General features: G+C 33.3%; 1 protein-coding gene across 1 annotated transcript in view; it reads right to left on the minus strand.

Moving 5' to 3' along the window:
• Positions 1-11,414: 11,414 nt before the first annotated feature.
• The window catches only part of NIPA1 (NIPA magnesium transporter 1), a 51,078-nt gene continuing 42,518 nt past the window's right edge, over positions 11,415-19,974 (minus strand). The window contains exon 5 of the mRNA XM_051984636.1: positions 11,415-18,096. Coding sequence (XP_051840596.1) covers positions 17,585-18,096 — 512 coding nt within the window. The 3' untranslated portion in view covers positions 11,415-17,584. The remainder of the gene's footprint in view (positions 18,097-19,974) is intronic.

Below are 19,974 nucleotides of genomic sequence, written 5' to 3' on the forward strand. Positions count from 1 at the left end.
CATATCTTTGTCATAAAAGGAATTTGGTAGAATTTCCTCCCCTATTTTTGTAAGTAATTTATATAGTGTTGGAACTAATTATTCTTTAAATGTTTAGTGGAATTCACTTGTAAATCCATCTGGTCTTTGAGATTTTTTCTTTGGGAGTTCATTAATAGCTTGTTCAATTTCTTTTTTAAGAACATGTAATAAAAAGGACAGGGTCAATTTCCTTGCAAAGAAAAATGCCCCAAACTTCTTACAAAAGTAGATTTCTGGGAAGGTTGAGAGAATGAATTCATGAAGCTAAAGCAGAATCCTCAACTTTCCCCATTGTTCTGATTTATTTATTTATTTGAGCATAAAACTTATTATTTTGTTAAGAGTTTAAGCCTGACTGTTAGATATTTTGAGTAATTTGGAGTTGTGAATTATAAATTGTAGAAATTATTTTCTTACGAGCAGAATCAGGAGATCATTGTACATGGCAACATCAAGACTATATGATGACCAGTTATGGGCATGCCTCTTCAACGATGAGATGATTCAAACCAGTTCCAATTGTTCAGTGATGAAGAGAGCCATCTATACCCAGAGAGAGGACTGTGGGAACTGAGTGTGTACCATAACATAGCATTTCTACTCTTTCTGTTATTATTTGCTTGCATTTTTGTTTTCCTTCTCAGGTTTTTTTTTTTTTTTTTTCTCTCTAGATTCAATATTTCTTGTGCAGCAAGATAACTGTATGGATATGTATGCATATATTGGATTTAACATATATTTTAACATGTATTGGAATGCCTGCCATCTAGGGGAGGGGAGTGGGAAGGAGGGGAAAATTTTGAACAGAGGGTTTTGCAAGGGTCAGTGTTGAAAAAAAAAAACATACATATGTTTTATAAATAAAAAGCTAATTATATGTATATAAAAAAGAAATTATTTTCTTAATTTTACCAAACATCAAGTGGGTTAAGAAAATTTTGCTTTAACTTGTCTTGTGAGGGTTACTGTTCAGTGTTCAGACCCAGACATATCTGACAAATGTATTTCTTTCCTGACAATGCCCCACTTTACTTCTTATAGTAAGTCTCACTAGTAAATGCTACATATACTGTATATCTTGAATCTTCTAGTGATGGAATCATGTTGTTCAATCTTTCAGTCAAGTTCAACTCTGTGACCTCATTTGGAGTTTTCTTAGTCTTACTGGACTTACTACTAGAGTGGTTTGCTTTTTCCTTCTCTAGCACATTTTACAGATGAGAATTAAATGACTTGTCTAGGGTCCGTAACTAGTAAGTATTTAAAGTCAGATTTGAAATCAGGAAGAGAAATCTTCCTGACTTCCTGAGTAGCCTGCACCCCATCCATGTGCTACTTAGCTACCCCTGATGGAATCATAAGATTAACTAATTTTTCTTGTAAAAATCAACCGTTTCCTAACTATTGTTGAATATATCAGATTTGGAGGTTGAATAGAAGGGATTTTTTTCCCCCTTGAAGTAAAACTGTTTAGAGAGAAGATTACCCTCTCAAGAGAGATTAAGTAGCCACTTCAGACAAGATCAGAATGGTGGAGTGAAGCAGGAACTTGTCCAATGTAAGGGTCCCTCTACTCACTAAGAGGGTCTCGACTGACTTTCTACTTTTTCCCAGGGCTTCAGACATATCTGGCACAATTCTCTATAGCTGCGTTCTCTTCCCACAGAGCACCAAGGACACCAGATGTTGCTAAGTACAGCAAACATTTATGAAGCACTCTACATCTTCTATAATGTGTCTGCCTTCTAGCAGTTACATTCCTTCTTATATACCATCTCATTACATCATCTCATACCCAGCTTTCTTTGTCTTTTACCCCATCATAGTACTGGCTACTCAATAACAAAATCATTAATCTTGGGGTAAACAACCTTTCACTACTGCCTTCCTGTTTTCCTTCTTTGCACACCTTGTTCCCCCTCCTCAGCTTATTTCCTGCTATACACCTCCTTTTGTGACGTACACCTGAAATCACCTTACAATCCAAGTTTCTCCCCAGACCCCTCCAAATACCTTTAAATAATGACTTTAAACAAATTTCACAGCATCTGAATCTACAAAAAGATGAAGTGGAACAGTTTTCCAGCTAAAGACAACTTGGAAAGTCAGCATGAGGGGTCTGTTGCATTAGGGTGGATCTGGAGTGCAATTGTAGAGCAGACACTCCAGCACAGCCTGGGCCATGGGACCTTTAAATTGATGGCCACGGCAGTGATCTCCAGACCTATCAGTCCACCACGGCCAAGGACAACTCATCAGGAAATCTTTGATGTACTAGGATGTGAGAGGAGCCCCAACCCAGGATGGGGCTTTGGGAGCCATTGAATCATCATTAACGATAGCAGTGCTGTGGTAGCAACAACCATGGCAATGATGGCAAAGGCTTCCAGATCTCATTTTACAGGTTGGGCCCTCACCTCCATTCCAGTTTATCAGAGGGAGATAACAGGGCCCTCTTTCCTGACACTTGAGGCAGAACCATTCTCAGCTCTGGGTTGCAGGGCTGGCTTACAGGATAGTTTGCTACAAGGTTCTCTGAAGATAGCTACACAAATCCCCTGAAGCTTGGAATATTATATCCTTTACCCTGGAAACAGATCCCTACTTTAACAAACAGTTAAAAGTCAAATAATAGGCTGGGAAAATGAATAAACGACAGAAAAGATTCTGACAAAGTTACTATGGTGACGAGGAAGAGCAAAATACAAACTCAGAAGAAGATAATAAAGTCAGGACTTCTATATTCAAAGCCTCCAAGAAAAATAAGAATCAGGGTTAGGCCATGGAAAAACTCAAAAGAGATTTTGAAAATAAGATGGATAGAGAAAAAATTGGGAAGAGAAATGAGAGTGATGCAAAAGGAAATACAAAAAGCTAATGAGAAGAATGCCTTAAAAAACAAAATTGATCAAATGTAAAATGAGATATAAAAGCTCACTGAGGAAAATAATTCTTAAAAATTGTAATTAAAAAAGGGTAAATGTTGACAATTATGCATATGTTTTGAAAATAAAACTTTAAAAAATTAGAATTGAACAATGGAAACTAATAACTTTATGAGAAATCAAGATACAATAAAACAAATCCAAAAGAATAAAAAAAAGAAAAAAAGTGAAATATCTCATTGGCAAAATAACTGACCTGGAAAATAGATCCAGAAGAGAGAATTTAAAAATTACTGGTCTTCCTGAAAACCATGATTTTAATAAAAGCAAAAAACCTAGACATCAGCTTTAAAGAAATTATCAAGAAAAACTGTCCTAGAACTAGATGGTAAAATAGAAATTGAAAGAATCCACCAATCATCTCCTGAAAGAAATTCCACACTGAAAACTCAAAGAAAATTCTGGAACTCCAGGTGATAGAGAAAATATTACAAGCATCCAGAAAGAAACAATTCAAACATAACAGAGAGTCAAGGTTTAGCACCTTCTGGATGGGAGGGCTTGGAATATGATTTCTGGAAAACAGTGACACTAAGATACAACCAAGAATCACCTACCCAGAAAAAAACAGTATAACCCTTCAGTGGAAAAGGTGGCTATTCAATGAAATAGAGAAATTTTTTTTTAAAGTATTATTATAATTTTTTATTCAGAAGATATATGCATGGATAATTTTTCAGCATTGACTCTTGCAAAACCTTCTATTCCAACTTTTCCCTTCCTTCCCCCTACTCTCTCCCCCAGATGGCAGGTAGACCAATACATGTTAAATATGTTGAAGTCTATGTTAAATACAGTGTATGTATACATATCCATACAGTTGAAATAGAGAATTGTCAAGAATTCATGATGTAAAGAACAGAACTAAATAGAAAATTTGACTTTCAAATATAGGACTCAGGAGAATAATAGAAGATAATCAGGAAAGGGAAATCATAAGAGAATAAGATTTTTACATTTCTCCATGAGAAGATGATATTTGTAACTATTATTTATTTTTTATACATATTGCTTTATGAATCCATGCTGAGAGAGAAAAATTAGAACAAAAGGGAAAAACCATGGAAAAGAAAAAAAAAAAAGCAAACATAGCATGTATTGATTTACATTTACTCTCCATAGTTCTTTTCTGGGTGCAGATGGCATTTTCTATCCAAAATCTATTGGGATTGCCCTGGAGATACTTGTAACTCATAAGAATTTTCTAATTAGTATGTTAGAAGATCTATAGACAAAGGGCACAGTTATGAGTTGAATATGAAAGGATAATATCTAAAAAATAAGATCAGAGGTTGATAAAGAAATGTACTAGAAGAAAGGGAAAGGGAGAGGGGGAATGATATAAATTATCTGCCATAAAAGGCAAGAAAAAAAACTTTTATACTGAAGGGGAAAAGGGGGAAGAAGAGGAAGTCACTGAACCTTACTCTCATCAGAATTGGCTCAAAGAGGAAATGACATATACATTCAATATAGATATAGAAAACTGTCTTACCCTGCAGGAAAATAGGCTGGGAAGGAGATACAAGAAGGGGGGTGGGAAATAGAAGAGAGGGCACATTGGGGGAGGGGCTGGTCCGAAGCAGAACACTTGCCTAGGGATAACATGAAAAATAAATCAATAGAAGAGAAATACTGTTAGCAATAGTAATTATGAAAAGAATTGTGAAGCAAGTTTCTCTGATGAAGGCCTCTTCTTCCCTGATGGAGGCCTCTGATGAAGGGAATTGAGTCAAATTTGTTTTAAAAAACCAAGAAATTAGAGTCATTCAGTCATTCTCCAATTGATGAATGATCAAAAGATATGATCTATGCCCAAAGAGTTATATAATTATGCATATCCTTTGACCTAGCAATACTATCACTAGACAAGAATCCCAAAAGAGATTAAATAAAAAAGAACAAGAATTTATATGTATAAAATTATTCAGAGCAGCTCTTTACTCAGGGCAAAGAATTTGAAATTGGATAATGGTTGAATAAATTGTGGCATGTGATTATGATTATTGTTCTATAAGAAATGATAAATAGGATGCTTTCAGAAAAACCTGGAAAATCCTTCATGAGCTCAAGCAAAGTGAGATATACTGTGTACATAGTAATAGCAAAGTTGTGGGATGATCAGCTGTGAATGACTTTGCTATTCTCAGCAATATCCTGATCCAAGACTACTCTGAAGCACTTATGACAAAAAATGCTATCCATACTCAGAAAAAGAACTGATTGTGTCTGAATACAGGCTGAAGTGTATATATGTATACACACACACACACATATATTTTTACTTTCTTTTTTCTTGAGGGTTTTTTTTGGGGGGGAGTTGGGGAAGATATATCTATGTTTTCTTTTGCAACATAACTTTTATGGAAATGTTTTGTACAACTTCACATGGGTATTCTCAATGGAATAGTGTGGAAAGAAAGAGGAAGACAATGGAACTCAAAATTTTAAAAACAAATGTATAGGGGCAGTTAGGTGGCTCGGTGGATAGAGCACCAGCCCTGGAGTCAGGAGGACCTGAGTTCAAATCTGTCCCCAGAATGTTAATATTTCCTAGCTGTGTGACCCTGAGCAAGTCACTTAATCCCAATTGCCTCAGCAAAAAATGTAAAAAAATTGTTTTTTTTTTTTTAAACGTAATTGGGGAAAATAAAAATATTTAAATATTAAAAAAAATTAAATAGCTACTTAAACTTACTTGGCAGAAGGTTTTTTGTTGGTTTGTTTTTGGTCACTCCAAAGTTAGAAATTTAATTAGGACTTAATGACTAGGTTATCTTAAAAATTCTTCCATTTTATTCATCAATTCCTGCCTGCCACACAAATATTTTTCAAAAGATGCTCCAGTTATGAAATGACCTTAGAGCAGATTAAGAAAATTGCTAGTTACTGTACAGGTCATTAGAGAGACTGCTGTTCAGGCTATATTGGTGACTATATCAAAAAAATTTCAGGTATTTAAAAAATATTTAATTGAAAAATAAAGGTCTTGGCCTGATTAAATATAGAGAAGGGCAGTGTTTGAACAGCATTTGCTTTGGAAAAAAGATCATTGCCCACATGTGTCTGTCTGTCTGTCTGTCTCTCTCTATCTCTCTCTCTCTCACACACACACACACACACACACACACACACACCCCATCCCCAACATTGGAAAATTACTAAAAAGACCAAAGCTATAAATAAGGGGGGAAAATCTGGACTTTAAAGTCCAGATTTAATGAGAAGGGTGATTTTCCTACAAGTCCAGTATTGATTTTCTTGGGGTTAGGGGTGGGGAGGAAGAATCCAAACCATGGGTAACATTATGAGACTGATACCTGGCAGAGATTTGCTGGAATATCAGTGGAAATTCTCTCCAGGCAGCTCCAAGTTCCCTTTCATAGGGAGGTAAAATCATAAAGCAATGCTGAATTAGCAAGATACTATTGGAAAATGTGACCCATTAAAGAGGACAAGAGTTTCCTGAATTGTTTTTGTGTTACTGTGCATTTTAACAATAATATCTATTTTAATGTCTATATTTCCATTTTCCCTAGAGTGGTATATTGAAAAGGCATTGGATTTGGAGTCAGGGAATTTGAATTAAAATCCCAACTCTTATTCATTTTTCTCATCTATAAAATGAAAGTGTTAGAGTAGGGCTTCTTAAACTTTTTTTTTTTTTAATTCATGATCCCTTTTTGTCTGAGAATTTTTTTTTTTTTAAAGAAAGGGCTACATATTTTACCAAATAAAATAAAACCCACTATCTTCCTCTTATTCAAGTATGATTCCCATGCATTATACATTTTCAGTGCCTATATAAAAATTTGCCCTGGCTCTGTGGGCTATATACCTATCTGTACATCAGAGTCTGGATTTCTTAGTTCTTTTTATGTGGATTGTTAGATCCAAGTCTTCTGAGTGAATCAAATTTAGGAGGAACTGTGGTACTCAATGACCTAGGGCAATGAAATCTGACCCCATCTTCAATTTTTAAAATCCTTTCACTTGTTAGCTGTGTTTGACACTCTCCTTGACTGTGACACACATGTTTGATTAGCATGTCTGCTGATTTGTGCAGCAAGAGAAACAAAAATATGATAGACTAATTACACAAGGACTTGGTAAAGCAAATGTTCTCATCCACTCGTATAAAGCTATTTGTTATTCTTAGATAAAAGATGCCTGATCACTGGAGAAATTTTTATGCTACACCAGATATATATGTATATAAAATAGATATACAAACTAAACATTTACTAATAATAAATCATAAAGAAATTTATTTTAAAACAATTATTTGGTATACATATAATTTTACCATTTATTAAAGACAAAAGCAACTTTGTGTACTGAAATAGATATGCTTGTTTCTTTTTTAACATAAATTATTAAATCTTGGCCAAATGAAAACTTTTACTATTACCAATTTTTTGGAGATCCCCACATGCGTAAGGAGCGGTAGAGATCAGAGGTAAGGTGTTATGGTGCTCAAAATTGGTGTCCAGCTTCTTCTGGTGCTTTTTGAGGCAGTTCCCAAGATCTTTCCTTTTGTATAGGAAAAAATCCCATCTCTGCTCTATCTTAGTTTCTGCTGTATCTGTCCCTTTCAGGGGGCCAGGATGGCAAATAGGAAGTTTAAGAATGAAAAACTTCTTTCATCGCCTTTCTTTTCTGTGTTCCTCTTTATTTTTGCCTAGGCTAAATGGATTTAGGATATCATTTCTATCACATGGTTAATTTTCTAGCTATATTATACACATCATATTCTAGCAATTTTAATTTGACCTCTTCATTTCAGTGTTAATTCTTCTGATATCTTTTTTACCTACCTCCAAATGATAGAATTGTTTTTCATGGGAATGCTTCTAATATTCTCCACTGAGTATTAGATTGGCTCTTGATTTAAGACAAATGTTTTTTACTGTGCTGAGGAAAAATGCCTCTATGCTTATTCATCCTAGCATTTTTAAGATGAATGAATTTTTAAGGCTTTTTCTGCCTCTGTTGATACATTGTTTTGGCTGTTTTAAAAAGTAGTTTATGCAGTTTATAATAATAAAATATATTGATGAGTTTTATTCCTTCAGCTGACCTGACTAAATAAGATATTAATAAGAATAATGTGATTGTGATTTCATGTGTTTGTATACAATGTAGGAAAGTGTAAAACATTAATGCCTAATGTTATGAGTAATATATTTGATTTATGTAATTTTCTTAGTTTTCTGTGGGACTGGTTGGGATTTCACGCTATATTAATATTCTAAAACAACATAAAATAGCAAGAAAAACAAGGTATATTTAGGAAGTTTTTAAAGAAGTCTATTAAGTTTTTTTACTTCACTTAGGTTTAATTGCATTATTATAGATAGAGAAATTGTCTTGGGGATTATCCTTTATCCCCTTTAAAAATATATATGTTATGTGGACAATTTATCATTTCTTATCCTTTTGTTAATTATAATCTATATTTTTGTGCCAAACAATTTTACTTTTATTCTACAACTAACCAAATATTTACATACCTTATTTTTTTTAAGTCTTCCTATATAGACTATAAATACATGAAATCCTCACTGTTATTTTTGTCCACGATTAGGTTAGATTTCCTTTTGTAGAATTTGTAGGTGTCTTTACTTGGGGCTGTTGGTAGATGAATTTGTTTAGGTTGTTTTAAAGTGAATTACATACTTTGCTTTCAAATAAAATACTTTTTTTAGAGGATATATTTGGAGATAAATTTTTTTGGAGAATTTTGTATTTTTTTGTCCAACTTTGATAGTTTTCCTGATTATTTTTGAAAAATTATTTTTTTGGAGTTGTAGAATTTTGTCTCTATAATTTTATGCTGTGGTATACTCATATTTAGAATTTCCTTGTTAATATCCTGTGTGTTCTACTTGCTACTTATTACTAGGTTTTGTTCTTTCTTCATTTTCTTAATTATAAGTTTGAATTGCATGTCTTTTTTTGGTAAGAATGTTGGACTTGTTCTTCAATTTTGATTTGATCTTTTCAAATTTAATTTATTGTTATTTACTGCTTCTGATGACTTTTAATTTAGTAGACATAATTTTGCCATTTCCTCAAATGTTCCTTCATTTCTTCTTTTAATTTTTTACTTACACAGCTTTCTTCATTTATCTTAATATTGTTATACAGTTTAATTTATCATTTAGCACTTATCCTATCATATCATTCATGATTCACTGTGATCTTCAAGGGAATTTTGTCCCTCAGGAGTTTAATATAACAATTTCTTTATTGTTTCACATTTTAAAAATTAATTCTTTTACTCAAGTAACTGTTATGAGTATAGAAGAAAGGACAAGTCTTAACCACAAAAAAAACTTGCTGCTCATATACGAGAAGCTTGAATCAGGTCTGGGATGAAAATGGAATTAGGCCTTCCTTGTGTAATACTAGTAAAGGTTGTAGAGAGTGGATGTAGAGCACTTAATAACTATTTGTTGAAGTAATTTTTAATAAAAAGATAGCATTATTTTAAAAATGATCACAATGACAAAAAAAAATCCTTTCTAAAGGTATACCTATAGCATTATCTCAGCCCCAGATTGCTTCAGCAAGGGTGGAAAATGGTCTCAGTAGGATGAGCAGGTCTGGGAAGCTCAGCAAGACTGGGCAGTAGCTTAGAACCACCTGAGCCATTACCTTGTTATGCTCTGGAAAATTTGTACACAAAGAACAAAGGAATGGTTCACCCAATTTTAGTCCCAGGTCAGAGGCTGCTTAGGGTCATGAGTGGTGGGGTGGGAGGGAAAGGTAGGCTGAAGAATGTGAGTCTCACTGATTTGGGGGTTGCAAGGATAGTCTTTCCCTAGATGTTTTCACAGTCCAAAATAGAAAGGTAGTGCTAGTTATTGGGCTGAGGGAGAAACTTCTTAGGTTGGAGCCCTCCTGAGGTGATGGTAGGAAATGGCATAGAAACGTATCAGAGATCTCTAAACCTTAAACCCATACACACATATCAGTAGGTTGATAGAGATTGATGGCCCCTGTTTGAGCCACTGGGGTGAGAGTGGGCAGTAGATCTATCAGTGAATTATAGCATTCAGCTACAAACTAGGAGCTATGGCAGTATGTATAGCTTCATTCTTCCTTAGTTTTTCATTTAGTCTTTCTAAGAATTCTGGTTTTTTCAACCCCCTTTCCTCAGACACTCTGTCCCCCTCAGTTCTTTCCTCTTTTCTTTTTGGTAGAATAGGGAGAGGGTTGAACTGGGTTTTTATATTTCTGAGGGGTTTAGAAGCCCTTGAATTGTTTCTACTTTTTTGTCTTTGAGGAAGTCCAGTGACAGAATTTAGAGCTAGGAGGAACTTTAGAGAACATCTTGAAACATTTACTTATGGGAACTGTGGGAACTGAGGCTCAGAGAAATTATGTGATTTCCTGAAGATCACAAACCCCAAAAATAAAAAAGCTAAATTGTGTGATTCAAAATCTGGGATTCTTCTCACTATCCCATAACTGATTCTTCTTCTAAATACCTTAGCTTTGTGCAATATTTCTGAATAAGTATATCCTTTCCTCCTTGTAAATCCTAGAAAATGTTTGTTTTCTGTAATGTTTTAATAAGAGAAAGAAGAGTCATATTATAGTCACCCAGCTAGGGTAGCAGTGGGAAAGAGGGAAAAAGTAGTTAGGAATTAAGCATTTCTATATCTACAACAGAAGCACACAGTCTGGCACCTGACTTGTACTTGAAGTCTTTCCAGTTTGGTAGGATCTGTTATAACTTGAATTTCATTCCATTCACACAGCCAGCATATAGAATCATCAGCCTAGAGCTGGAAAGAAACTTCAGAGGTCTAGTTCAATCCCTCATTTTATAGGCAAAACAAGTAGGGCTCAGAGAGCTTAAGAAATTTTTCAAGTTCACATAGGTAGTTGTCATTTGAGGAGCATTCAAACCCAAGTCCTCAGATTCTATAACCAGGAATCTTTCTACTATAACACATTGCCTCTATGAACAAAAACAGGTGCCAAGATTTTTTAAAAATTAATTTAGTAGTCCCATGAAGGTTTAGCTCAAAGAACAAATGAATCTCTTTGCTCCAAAGTCATTCTTTAGAATCAATGGTACAGTATGTTTATACATAAAAATAACATGAGATAGAATGAAGGCTTCAAAGCTGTGTCATTTACTTTTTGCTTTTAAAAAGTATATAATATAAACTATTGTCATAACAAGCAGTATTGTTCTTTGGTACCAGAATGTAGTTGTCATTATCATAGTTCTGAAATGTACACTTCAGTGGTTCAATCCTCCTGTATAATTCAGATAGAAATCGAATACCTGAATGACCTCCTTGAACATGCAGAGGAAAAAACCGGAATACTAATCTTTATAATGAGAATTTCTGGCAAAAAAAATTAAAGTAATTTAAACTTTGTACTGATAGAAATACTTCAAGTATGCAAAAAACAACAGAAGAAGTGTCAGCTAGAAATAAATTATTTTATTTTAAAACACATTACAGGATAATAAATATGTTATTGGAAAACTTAGTAAATAGCCTTTTATAATTTACATGAGGCAACTACAACATGCCAAGACTATCTTTAAAAAGCAAAAGATAAGCAAGAATTCTTAGTCATTAACAAATGTATATACAGTATTTGTAGGCTAATAAAATAGATCTTTTTGATCTCCTTTGATGCAACCACACTAAAATAACATTTATGTAACCAAATGCAATTAAGCCTTTTTATATTCTAGAGTACTCCCCCCATTCAAGTTTTACATTCCAATTTTCAGAAAGACAATATTTTAATTTTTAAAAAAACATACTCAGGAAGTTACTGAGCAAACAGCATCCTTTTCCCCCAAAGTGTAAGCCACCTATATGGAAAAGCATTAGATCTTTAATTTCTGAATTACAAAATAAAATAATCTCCACTTTTCACTGTGATAATTTGGCACTAATAATTTAGGAATTTCTGACATTTACTATAGTGAATGTAAAATATATCAGAAATGTGTGGGAGCAGTGAATACTGTGCTCCAGGATAACAAAGAGTTAAGTATAAAGATTGAACTACTTGAAGGCAGGACATTAAGCATAATTAATTACAAATTTATTCTAACAGGAAATTGTAACCTTTTTTTATTACAGGTTATAAATTTTCTAAAGAACATAGATCTAGATAAATTTCAAAAGCCTATAAAGATCTCTGTTTAAGTTGGAACATCAGAATGATTCATCATGCAAACAATATCTAATCTTCCATCAAAGCTCTGATTTTTGTTTTTTAAGTCTGTTTTTTTTTAACCTTGAGATAAGACAATATAAAACTCTTTTTTTTTGGGGGGGGGGGCGGGGTTCTTTTTGCTGAGGCAATTGGGGTTAAGTGACTTGCCCAGGGTCACACAGCTAAGAAGTATTAAGTGTCTGAGGCCAGATTTGAACCCAGGTCCTCCTGACTTCAGGGTTGGTTCTCTATCCACTGCACCACCTAGCTGCCCCTAAACCCTTCCTTTTTTGGGGAAAAAAAAAAAAGAAAGAAAAAATGGAAAATTGAAAGTTTCCTATTTTTACATAAATTTAATCCTGTTTTTCTTTTCTTTTTTCAGGGCTCAAAATTACTCTATTACAAATCAATCAGTTTGATTTTGTCAATTAACATAGTGTTTTTATCCTATAGTAATCAAAATACTCCAAAATGTAAATCAAGCCTCAAAAGAATTTATTTGAAGAATTATCCCCATTTGATGGATGGGGACCTGAGGCACAGAGGTTAGGTTAACTTTCATAGGGCTGCACAAGCCGCTGGCACAAGATAGAATGAAAGAACAAATAAAGCCTTACTCTGTTCTCTGCTATAAACCCTCAGCCATACTACTTCCCATACCAGTGACATTAACTAAAGGATCTATATTTTATCAAATATCTGGTATCTGCTGTAGAAATTTTTATTGGTGTACAGAAACAAAGTTTTCACATGTAATTTAATTTATTTGAAACATGAGTTTTTATTACTTTAGCAATATGCCAGGAGTTTACATATTTTAAAAAACCCAACCCAACCTCTAATATTATTAGGCCAATTCTTATTTCTATTCATATTAATCTTTATCTTTTCATATACACAATGGAGGAACAATAATCTAGCTTTATAAAGCTCAGCTACACTATAGAATACATCCTAAAGACTACTCCACAGTAAAAGCAACGTAATATACATCTAAGGAATATAAAATAGGTAGAGGTATATTATACCATCAACTTTCTTATGAGACAATGTTCCATTTACAAATTCTGAATCCTTTTTTCTTTTAGATTCAGAATTGATACAACTTTTGCCCTTAAATATGAATATAAATAAACCCTAAAATAATCAGAGATTGCTTTTTCAAAGGGAGGAAGACTAAGTGTTAGGAGTCAATAATATACTTTTACTCCCTGAGATGGCAGGACATGAATAATAGATCAAAATCTGCTTGATGAGTAAATTACTTTCCAAGTGTCAGGTACTTGGGGAAGTGCAGTGATTCCTTTCAGGACAGTAAGCCACAATAGTTAAACCTGTTAAGCCTAAATCAGGATAACAAGTATTTAAAGGTCTAGATTTCTAAAGAAATATACTTCTTTCCTTCTCTGCTTTTCTGAAAATCATTTTGCTACTGAGAAAGAAAGCCATCAAGTGAGTAGACACCCTCCCTTGGAAAACAATATGACAATTTTTACCTTATTAAGTGATAATAAAGTTGCCTGAAAAGTACTTAACTTATACTCAGAAAGTAATTTATTCATCTGGCAGGACCTATCCAATATTTATTAAGTGTTTACCTATTGTGGAATACAGAAGATGAAAACTGACAGCACATTTAATAGTGATATCTTATACCAGAAAACATATATAGGATTTTAGAATGGAAAGAACACAGCTAAAGAAAAGAATAAGGCTGGCTGGATGAAAAAAAGGAAAGTGGGTACAAATACAACACAGAAAAAAAGGTTAAAGACAGACTTGACAAATGGGAATTACAAGAATATTGCTTATTGCTGAACCAATAACAAAAACATATATTTCATTATCATTCTGTTCTGAAAAGGCTGTGGTTACAGTGCAAGTGATGAACAAGGCCACTAGAAAATCATGGATTCCTTCCCAAAGGCTCTAGATTTTGTCATTCCCATTGTTGTCTAGATGAATATTTGGCAGTTAGCAGGCTGCCTTTTCTCTATAAAAAGGAAGAGAGAATGAAGAAAAACTGTTTTGGTGTGGCCTATCAGCTTGGGGTCTGAAGAAGGATCATCATCATGATCCTAACATTACATAGAAAAAAATTAGGGTTAAAAAAAGGTCAAAAACAACAAAAAAATTAAGATAAGGGAACAAGGCACCATCCAGGCAGGAGGACAATTGTCCCTTTAAGTGTATGTCAAGTGAAATCTAAACATTCTAATCTAATTATGATTTCAGACAAAAACTTTGAAAATGCTCAGGAGGTAAAAGAGGCCTCTCTATGAGGATAAACTGGTAATTTTGTGGTTTTCATTTTTATAAAAGGAAAAGCAAAAAGATAAAACAAATCCATATTATGGTGCTGCAACCTATCATTCCACTTAAAGCTAGTCCCTTTCTTCTAGTATCTCCAATTTATATTGTCTGTATCTATTTGTAAATAATTGTTTCCACATTATCTCCTCAACTAGTCTGAGCTCCTTGAAAATAGGGGCTGTGTTTTTCTTTTTCTATGTGTCCTTAGTGCATACAACAATGACTGGAACATAGTAGATGCTTAATAAATGCTTGTTGAGTTTATTTGACTTTGAAACTACATTAAGAAAATTGTGGTGTTTTCTTCCAAAATGATAAGAAAATAGAAGGTACTGAAATGATGCTATTTATATTTGCTTCTGAAAAGGCTCAATTCTTAGAACTGCCCTATTTTCTTCTACCTATTCCAAGAGTTTTATTTAAACTTAAAATATGATTCTAACCATTTCCCCCATTCTATTTGTAAATTAATTTTAAATTAACAATGTATTTTTAATACATTGTTAATACATTGGCTGCTTGAAATCAGATGTTATATTTGCTCTGTGCTAAGCTTTAAGTTCACCTTATAGTTTTTCCTTTTTAAACTTGATAGTATTTCTAAAGGACTGATCACATTAAACTCTGTATGATTTGGCTTAATAAGAATAGCTCTATACTGATAAGATACTTTTTAGTATAAACTAGGATTTAAACACTATCTGTATCAGAGTATTCTGAGGAATGTGGGGAGTCTGCTTATAATTAGTCTAGTATCTAAATATAGGGAATTGTTTGCGGAAAACTTAAAATATTCTATTTTTATTTTGATATTCAGACTTTCACAAAATTTCAAGAAATAACATTCAAACTTTCATTCCTCAAAAAAGTAAAATATGATAAAGTATATTACATTTTAGAAACTTTTTCATTCTTCAGATACCAGGTTTGACAAAGAATAAAAGATTTCTGTGCCATACATGAAAACCCCCCTCAACTTTATATGATTGTACCATAATATGAAAATATTCTATACCTCACAGCATTGAAAATATTGCCAATATGTCCTGTCCTGAAAATTGAACACATGAAGTAATTGATTAGAGTTTGTGTTGCTAAATATTTTGTGCTAAATCACTATCCCCTTCTAAAAGTTAAATAAAATATCTTTTAATAGAAATTGGAGTATTTATGGTAGATCAGTTAACAATAACAAAGTTAGATTTATAACTTTTAAAAAGAATCATCACAATATTAGTGTCTTTACTCACAAATTACTTCCATAAAATGTAGTTCCCATTTTAATGTTTTTTTCTTTACATTAAATAGTAGTCTGATTTCATTTTTTTTCTGTATAAAGTTTCCCAAAATTTCATAGCCCTGTAAATTAACAAGGCTTTTCAGGTGACATTTGACTTTTTCTAGGAACCATTGGCTTTGCTTTATTTAGAATCCCTATAGTCAGAAATAGTTATTGTTCTTTACCCTAACTCTTTATTTTCCATAGTTTTTTTGGTTTCATTAAAATGTCACACAATAAAACAAATGACATTTTGCTGGGATTTCTGTCACTTAGTGTTTTAGTCTTATTTCATTTAGCATTATTAAGTACAGAACATTAATCATAATCAACATAGTGATATAATGAAGTACTAATTTGCAAATTGTAATGAATGAAAAGTTAAAAGAGTAGAATGTTCTTTATTGGACAATAAACTCACTCAGCTGTGGTCATCAATTCTTGCTATAAACTTTTTAGAAAATTTATGTTGCAAATGTTCTTTTATAATCCAGCTTCTCAATTTATTGAAATTAGCTTTAGCTCATTTTTTGTTTTTCTCCTACAGCTCTTGGTTTCAAGGAACTCAATCTTCTCTCTTTTGAAAGCATTAGAATTTAGCAAATGAGTTATTTCTGAAAAGTCATTTAGTCAAGATACACAAGAATTTCTTCCTGAAATAAATCATTAACCTACAGAATCAATAGATTTAAAGCTGGAATTTGGAAATGCTATAATTGCATAAGCTGAACTGCAAAAGGAGATGTCCTTACATACCCAATTGTCTTTAGTCTGATGATAGTTACATACTAAAGAAATCCAAATAGCTTTGAAGTGGTCTTAGATTGACTATCTTCCCAGAAACATATTGTGTTTTTTCAGGATGACTTATGCATTTTTAGAATTTGAGAACATTCAAAGAAACTGTTATTTTGATTTATATAATGGTAATTTTTTAAAAGAAGTTATTTTTTCATTAGCTCACTCAAATTAAGGGGAATTTTTAAAATGCAAAGGCACTGAAACATTTGAATTCTTGACATGTATTGCAAAACAAACAAAATGATGTATTACATCATTTCTTTATTTCTTTTCTTTGCCTCTTCCCTCCCCAATGTTGGCATTAACTAATCTTGGAGACCTACTTTTTTAAAAGAAGATTTTCAACTAATTGTTAGTGGTTATCTTTTACTTGAATAAATGCCTGAATTTTATGTCAGAGACACATACATAATCCAAAATGACAAATGTGGAAATGTTCACTAAACTGTTAGATTTCAAGCCTATGATCGAATTAACATTTCACATCCTTTTTCAATGTAAGGATTTCATAAAGGAGAACATTTGGCATCGTAAGAATAAAAGGGAGCACCATCTCTTTTTTTTTTTTTCTATTTAAATTGGCTAAAAAAAATTTTTTTTTAAAAGGAAATGACATTCCTGAAAACTTCTTAGTTAATAACAGTGAGAAACAGAAGACTAGTCAACAAAAAGGTAGGATGCCTCAACTGCCATTCCACAATGCTGAATGGGGAACCTCAGACGTTTTGGGAGGGATTTAATTTTCAGGGGAGGCAGTGTGTCAGTCCCTATGCTGTTTCAACGCTTGGCTCTTCTGCTGACGATAGCCACTGTAGTACTGATGAATGCCATATGTAGTGGTGATTTTAGGGATATGGACATTTGTTCACTAGGAATTTGACAGAGGCCATCTACTAATTCCATCAACAATTCAAACATCTCAGATGTTTGTACATTTTGGTCTCTGCGAACCTAGGTCAAATTCAGACCAGTAACCATATCCCGCTACTGGTTCCCTGAGCCACCCAATACCCATAAATGTATTCTAATCAGTTTTCATGTTAGGTTTATTCATCTCCCCAAGGTTGAAATTGAACTCTTTGAAGACTTGTATAAGGACAATGCCAATGGAAACAGTAGTGAATCCACATGCCATTCCCAAGAAATCTACCAGTCCTACATTACTCCATTCCCGAAAAAGAATTGCTGATGCCAACAAGACCAAAGTGGTGAATACAACATAATAGATGGCACCAAATACAGAAGAATCAAAACACTCCAGTGCCTTATTAATATACCGAAACTGAATGATGATGCTACAGCCAAGTACGGCTAAAAGGACCAGACAAAGGTACAGGGCTCTTTGACTTGATGGATTATTATGAAAGATGTCTTGAGCAGCTAGCCCGATTCCTTTAGTGCTTGGTACAGTGAAACTCCCCAACAATGAGCAAATGCTGATATACACCATAATATTGGTGGGTCCATGGGCTGGCGCTATCCAGAAAATGAGAAGCAGCAGCATGAGGAGCACTATGCATAGGTAGCCAACAAACACTGAAAAATAAATAATACATTGTTAATGAAAGGGAAAAACAAACAAATAAAATAATAATTCACAGCACATTTTTTAAAATGATAAAAGTAAACATTACAAATTAGTAGATTAAATACTGTGACATTAACTATTGCTAATCTACTCTCATTGGGCTGTCGTATAAATAATACTCTAATCAGTTTAATTAAACTTTTCATTATGTTTCCTTCCTTTTCTTCTTTTGATGAGGCAATTGGGGTTAAGTGACTTGCCAAGGTCACCCAGTAAGTTTTAAGTGCTGAGGCTGGATCTGAACTCAAGTCGTCCTGATGTCAGGTCCACTATACCAGAAAGCTGTCACAAATTTCCTTCTTTTTGTTACATTCTGTTCCAATATAATTTCTTGCCTTAATGGATCTATGATACCATTAATACTCATCCTGGCAATGCCTTTTCTTTTCATAAAAATTTTCTGATTTTTTTGGTCATAAATCAGAAGAGCTACCCTAATCTCATAACCAATTCTCCTTTTCTTCCATTCTACTACTACATAGTAATATATGTTTCTACTAGTCTCTAGACACAATATATGAATTTACTACTTGGGCTGATTTGTCATCTCTTAGATTAAAGATCTGATTAGATCTGACTGCTTTCTTTCTTAATTTAATCATGTATATCCTCAATAATTACCTTTTATACTGCTTCTTATGCATAATCCATGTTTTGATAACATGCTATAGCCTGACACCCTAATATAATGGAATTCAGTGATTCACAGTCATTACTAGTATACTAGTAAAGCAGGCAGTCTGAGATGACTGAGCATTATGCAATTTGCCAAATGCTCTTGAGCCCAAACTTTTCAATTCTTTGGCTTACCTCATTACCCATCTGCCCAGAGTAAGATGGTGATGCAATGTATAATTTACTGGGCCCAGAGTCAGGAAACTCCAAGTTCAAATGCAGCCTAAGACACTTACTAGTTGTGAGACCCTGGGTAAATCACTTAATTTCTTTTTGCTTCAGTTTCACCACTATAAAAATGGGGATAGTAGCAACATCTAGTTCATACATGTACAGTATGAGGATCAAATAGATATTTGTAAACAACACAAAAGCCTGGCACATAGGAGGCACTGTATAAATAAGTATTTCCTCTCCCTTTTTCAATCTCCATCTATGACATACATTAATAGATGGCCTAATTCAATGAAGCACCCATTCAGCTACATATCAACACGGGCAATATAGTTTTGTTTTTATTCTTAAAATGGATGGTTACGAACTTTTTTTTTTTTTTTACTTATTGCTATGGATCACTGAGCAGATTGTATATATAGTTCCAGAACACAATATAACTAATACACTGTTATATGTGAATAGAAGCAACTGGAGAAATTTTCTATTAATAATTTATCCTTTTGTTTGTATCTAATGGAAGATAAATTTCATGATACCAGAGAATATCTGCAGTAAACATATTTTTCTGTTTCAACAATTTGATTGCTGTCAATACTCAATGTATCACTAATAATAATTTCAGTAGCTATATCAATATTAGAGATTTGTATGATAATGATGAATACATGATAAACTTTCTCTGGGAATGTGTGAAAATGCACTTTTGCTCTAAAGCTTCTCTGAAATCACACACTGAGGGAAATTATGATATTTTTCTCACTCTCTCTGTTGGCTGCTGTGATTGTATAAATGCAGTCTGTTCCCTTTCATATTTTTATCAAAAATATCCTTGATGCAATTATGGCTCATTTTATAGATAGTAAAGCTCTCCTCTAGACATTGGTTGTCCAACATTGTTGCTCATGTTTCCTCAGTTATTTTTTTAAAAAAGCTCTCTCTTCTTTTTTTGATCTCTTTGGAACAAAGTAATGGTC

The sequence above is a fragment of the Antechinus flavipes genome, chromosome 3, assembly GCF_016432865.1.
Source record: "Antechinus flavipes isolate AdamAnt ecotype Samford, QLD, Australia chromosome 3, AdamAnt_v2, whole genome shotgun sequence".
Lineage (NCBI taxonomy): Eukaryota > Metazoa > Chordata > Mammalia > Dasyuromorphia > Dasyuridae > Antechinus > Antechinus flavipes.